The sequence below is a fragment of the Pteropus vampyrus genome, unplaced genomic scaffold (genome assembly GCF_000151845.1).
Source record: "Pteropus vampyrus isolate Shadow unplaced genomic scaffold, Pvam_2.0 Scaffold20, whole genome shotgun sequence".
Taxonomy (NCBI): Eukaryota; Metazoa; Chordata; class Mammalia; order Chiroptera; family Pteropodidae; genus Pteropus; species Pteropus vampyrus.
Genome location: NW_011888801.1, coordinates 6,186,447 through 6,191,972, shown reverse-complemented (window position 1 = coordinate 6,191,972; position 5,526 = coordinate 6,186,447). Strand labels below are relative to the sequence as shown.

The 5,526-nt window shown below is 53.9% G+C and overlaps 1 protein-coding gene across 1 annotated transcript in view; it reads right to left on the bottom strand.

Annotated features, from left to right (window-relative positions):
- ZMIZ1 (zinc finger MIZ-type containing 1) overlaps positions 1-5,526 on the bottom strand; it is a 248,191-nt gene that overhangs the window by 106,011 nt on the left and 136,654 nt on the right. The window contains exon 5 of the mRNA XM_023527991.1: positions 4,638-4,746. Within this exon, the coding sequence (XP_023383759.1) occupies positions 4,638-4,697 (60 nt within the window). The 5' untranslated portion in view covers positions 4,698-4,746. The remainder of the gene's footprint in view (positions 1-4,637; positions 4,747-5,526) is intronic.

Below are 5,526 nucleotides of genomic sequence, written 5' to 3'. Positions count from 1 at the left end.
TCAGGGGGCCGTGGTCAGGATTAAACAAGATGAGGCTTATACAGCCCCTGGCAAAGCGCCTGGCGTGTGGGGTGCTCCCATGTGGGGCTGCCCTTGGCCCTGATTCTGTTTCCCAGAGGCTCCCTTGGAAGCACAGCTGCACTCAGCAGCTTGCAGCCCTGGCTCCACTCAGTGCTCTTTTTGTAAAGGCAGAGCTCCTGCATTTGATTTGCAGAAGACAGGAGGAACTTCCACAGATAGAAACATGCCCTTTGAGAGGGCAGCAGTGAGTCCTCACCTCTGGCCCCAGTGCCCCCTCTCTAAATCAGGCCCCCTTTGAAGCCACACGCAGCACCTGGGCTCCACGTGGAAAGCCAAGCAAAGCAGCTAATTCCCGGCCCAGCAGCCTCCTTCTGCTAACCGAGTTATTCCGTTTATTTACATGATGTCACACCCAATTAGCAGTGTCAGCAGCCACTGCAGGCTGCTCTCAGACCTGCCTGCACACAGCACCCTCACCTGTGGCAACCCCCGCTTTGAGGCTCTGGGCTCGCAAGTGGCCTCTGAGGCCAGGCTCAGGAGCCCAGTTTTGTTCTGGCCCCCGAGTACTCAGCCTTCCATACCTGTCAGCCCACCTCTGAGCTTCTCCACTTTCACCTGGGCCAGCTCACTGGCCATCACTTGGGCTCTGGGTGGTCATCTGTGAGTGCAACTCATTGGTAGAAAGACTATCAGGCATCCCATTCAGTGGCTGTTGCTCAGAGGCTCTGTGGCCTTGGCCAAGCCCCCTCCATTCTCTGTGCTTTTGTAGTGCACAGAGATGTAGTGAAACGAGCAGGAGAGACCTGGACCAAACCCCATCTCAGCCCCTGAGCCACACAGCCCTGGGTGTGTTCTCGAGCTTCAGATCCTTCATCTGTAAAATGGGATGCTGCAAGTTTTAGAAACAATATACCTGATGACATCCCTATTGAAAGAGAGGTGCCAGGTAAAAACTATTATTGCTGGGACCTCTGTACTATTTCTTATTTCTCCTACAAGCTTCTAGAGCATAGAAATAGTGCCCTGTTCCGCTCTGGAACCCTAGATGGCATAAGGCCAGGCCCAAGCAGAAATGGTCAGTGAACAGTTAACTGTCCAAAGGATGGTCCAAGCTAGCCACTTCAGAATAGGTTCCCACTGGTACATAGAGAGGCTGAGGCTGGGTGGGTGAGCTTGGCCAGCTTTTGATGGTCTACAGATGGAAGCACAGATTTAAATCATAGGCAGAGGCATCCCTGGTTGTGGCTGTTACTAGATACTAATATCCTGTCCCCCACCATAAAGCCTGCCTATCTCCGCAATTCCTCACAAGACTGGGGCTATATCCACTGGCCACTGAGTCTGGGGCAAGAGTAGGGGACACAATGCCCAAACCAGGGATTGGCTACCCAGACCAGGTGATGAATGTATCTTCTTGTCAATCCATCTGTGAATCAAATAATCCATCCACCCATCCACCCCTCAGTGAATCAGTTCATAACCCATTCATCCATTCACTACTTTATCATTCATTCATCCATTCATTTACCTATATATCTACCTATTTATCCAGAACTTATCTAACCACCCACTCATCCATTCATTCATCCATTCATTCATCCATCATCCATATCCACCTGCCTAACTGCTCATCCGTATGTCTATCCAACCACCCATTTATTCATTCCCTTAGCTATCCATCGTCAGTCCACCCTGCCCCTCCCCTGCCCAAAGCATACTTGGGCCTCACCCTGGTCTAGACTCTGCTGACTTAGAGATGAATATGGCAAATCTTCTGTCCCCAAGGAACTTAGTCTGGTGGGAGGCCTGACATATGCCCTGCAGGACCTACAGCTCAAAGAAAAAAGAGCAGAATGGGTGAAGTAGCTGGGTGCCTAGGAAGCACTGGAGCTCAGAGATGGGGGGTATTAGATGCTCAGAAGGGCATCTGGAGTTTGGGGAGGCTGCTGTGCAGAAATTAGCTGATTTGCATGGCTTTGCATGTAGACAGCAGATGTGTCTGTGACCTCTGAGTGGGGTACATTGTAGAGGGCACTGGTTTTCCTGGTACCTGAGGCTGAGAAGGAGGAAAGGCGTCTGAGCCAGAGGCCTACGGGGAAGACGGCAGCAGATTGCTGGGGGATGGCAAGTGCAGCACTGGCTAGAATCAGGGCGGGTGGTGGGGGGAGGGAAGACCATACTGTAGAAGTGAGGCAGGGCCAAGAGAGTCAAAGGCTATGAGGCCCCTGATGGGAGCCGCAACCCCACCAGCCAGAGGCAGGCACAGCTAACACATCCGTCATCCTCAGAACATGCAGACCTACTCGCTTTTCTCCTCTAATTAGGATACAAGATGTCTGAGAATCAACAGTCTTCAGCCAGCCGCGGCCGCCCTCTGGGGCAGCTGGGAAGCAGACAGACGTCAGTGCTGAGCTGTGTCTGATCGGAGGTGCAGGAGTGGGGTGTGGAGCATGCAGGGAGCTCTGGATGGCCCAGGGGGGCGTCTGGACAGCCTGCTCACCCTCATAAACGCGCCACTGTCTGACCCGAATGGAGAGCTCTGGGTGCGTGTGCATGCATATGGTGTGTGGGGCAGGCCGGAGGAGAGCAGCTGAGGTGATCCCTGGCCTTCCAGCTGCTTAACACTCACTGACTGGCTAGGCAGAAATTACCATGCCCATTTCACAGACGAAGATAAAGTGGCAACCTAATCAAGGGCAGGTAGTTAGCGAGGGCTGGACTAGGTTCACTGACTAGTAAATCTGAGTTCTGTGTGCCATGCTTCGAGAGGGCCGGAACCCTGGGAGTAAAGGGCACCCTTATTCCTGGTGATGCAGAGCCAGGCGGCGGGAGGAAAGTCAAGTTGTGAGCAGGTCTCAGGAGCAGCTGTGTGCTTGTCACGCAGAGAAGCTCATGCAGAGGGGGCATGACTATGTTGTTGGGGGGTGGAGGCCACTGACAGCGAATCCCTTATGGGCGGGAGAAATTGGGTCAAAGGCAGAGCCGGGAGAGAGCCCTGCAGAGGAGGAGGGAAAGCAGGGGAGGAGGGAGCACACGTCTGGTTTCTATTCTGTGACCGTGAACAGAGGCGTAATTGGCGTTTGGGAGAGCTGTTCGGGCTGAGTTCAATCTGTAACAAGTCTTCTTCAATTTCCTCTCCTCAGACTCTGCACAGGCTTCCGAGATTGCTCTGCTTGATGCTAATAAGAGGACACACATCCCTCATTCCCAGGGACTAGCGTCAGCTCCACTGGGCCCTGGCACTCAGGGAGGACAAGCTGTGTTGGGGTGGGGCTGTGAGCTGGGGTCTTGATGCCAGTGGCCCACACTGGTTACCTGAGCTTCCTGCCAAACCCACCTAAGCCAGAGGCCTCACCCCAGCACTCCCCTCTTCGTTGCTGAGACACCGAGGACAATAGCCCTGCCACCATTAGCTGATCACTCGCATGTGCCACGACTGGGCTATGTGCTTCGCCCACAATATACTCACAGCATCCTGCAAGGTTGGCCTTACTGGCCCCATTTGACAGGTGGGGAAACTGAGACTCAGAGAAACAAAAAGACAGTACACTGTGGGTACATGAAGGAGTGAGGATTTGGGCCCAGTTCTGTTTGGTGTTAAAGGCCACGGCCCTTCAACCATATCTGCTCTTTCCTGGAGTAAAATAATACTTTAAAGCAGCGGTCCCCAACCTTTTTGGCACCAGGGACTGGTTGGTATTCCTATAAGAATATAATGCCTGATATCTGAGGTGGAGCTGAGGCGATGATGCTCGCGATGGGGAGTGGCTGCAAATACAGATAAAGCTTCGCTAGCTTGCCCACCACTGACCTCCTGCTATGCGGCTCGGTTCATAACAGGTCACGGACCAGTACTGGAGGTTGGGACCCCTGCTGTAGAGTCTGTGCAGGATCGCTGCCATCTGGGGCTGTGGGTAGGCTGCTCCTAGAGGGTGGGTGCATTCTTCCTGACCACCACTGGGAGCGCCCACTCCTTAAAGTGGGGGCCTCAGAACCCTCGGTGAACACTCCTCACCTCTGAACAATCCAGAGGGATTGCTGACAGGCGAATCACCTCTTGAGCTTGATGTGAGCATCAGCAGGAGGAGGAAGTCGCACCCTCAGGGAGGAGGACCTACCAGCACCAATGGGGCTGGGCTGTGTGACTTCAGGCAACTCTATTCACCTCTCTGTGCCTTGGTTTCTTTTTCTGTAACATCTAATTTCCCAAGACCTTTTCTCTTCTGTTTCTTTATAGAGAATCTCTGGAGCAGAGGGGCAGGAGCTTAGGTCTGGAAGGGAGATTAAGCATTTTACTGCATCCTCACAACAGCCCAGAACACACAGCAGAGCCTAGAGAGGGCATGACACTCACCGAAAGTCACACAGCTGAGAAGGGACAGGACATAGACAGCATTCAAAACCAGGTGTGTGTGATTCCAGTGTTAGGATGGTCCATGCCAGCAACTTTCTCACGAGGTGGGTGGTCAGGGGGCCTCAGGCAGTTGTTCCATGCCCACCATCACCCCCACCCAGAGCCTCAGATGTCTAGCTACGTGCAGGCCAGCACCCCTACTACCTTGTCCTCACCAGTTGCTGGGCAGGGGAGGAGGAGGGAGCCCAGGCCACACACCCACCTGCTTGATGCACTGCAGTCGGTCATTGGTCTGCTGGATGTGCCTGTCCATAGAATTCATTCTGACCGTTTCACTGGGTTCTACCCGAGAGCCATGAACGTTGTCCAGCCTGTAAAGAGAGGAGAGTGGGAATCAGTGGGGTTGTGCCAGGCTTGCCAGCCTCAAAGCCACTCTCTAGCCCCAACACTAACGTGCTGGCCCCAGTGGCTCCCGCCAGGGTCTAGGGCCCTTTGCGAGCCATGGTGGCCTCTGCCCCTGGCAGCCCTGCGCTGGAGGGAGGAACTGTGGGCCCAGCCACTCCTTCCCACGCTTAGCCCTGGGGAGCTCCATCTTCTGAAGGCAGGAGGTACTCCTGAGTGTTCTTCGTGGTAGCTAATGTGAGCACTGGTCAGGCAGGTCCACCACGGGGCATGGAATTGCACACTCAGATACATGCATTTCTATACACATGTGTCTGTGTGTTAGGTGGTGGTGGTGGTGGCGGCGGCGGTAAAGAAACCTCATCTTCAGATTCCTGGTTCAGGCTGAGCCCACTCAATGTGGTTCTGTGTGCATGTGGTGGTGGTGCAAGTGGTGGTGGGGGGGGCGGGTCTTCCCACGTGACAACTTTCACTGCATGACTGGTATAAGTGCAGCAATCCTGTTGTGAGTGCTGTGTGCCTCCCATGCTTTAGAGTTCTTGACACTTTACAAACCACTCACAATTCCATTTTTCCCCTTTGCCCTCCCAGGAAAGAAGGAGGGAAGATATTGGCATCATCCCCATTTTCCAGATAAGGAAACGGAGGCTTACAGAGAGGAAGGGAGTTACCCCTGTTGACAGAGTGAGACAGTGTCAGAACCCACCCAGGAAATGGGGCTGACGGCCAGCCCATGACTGCGTTGTCCG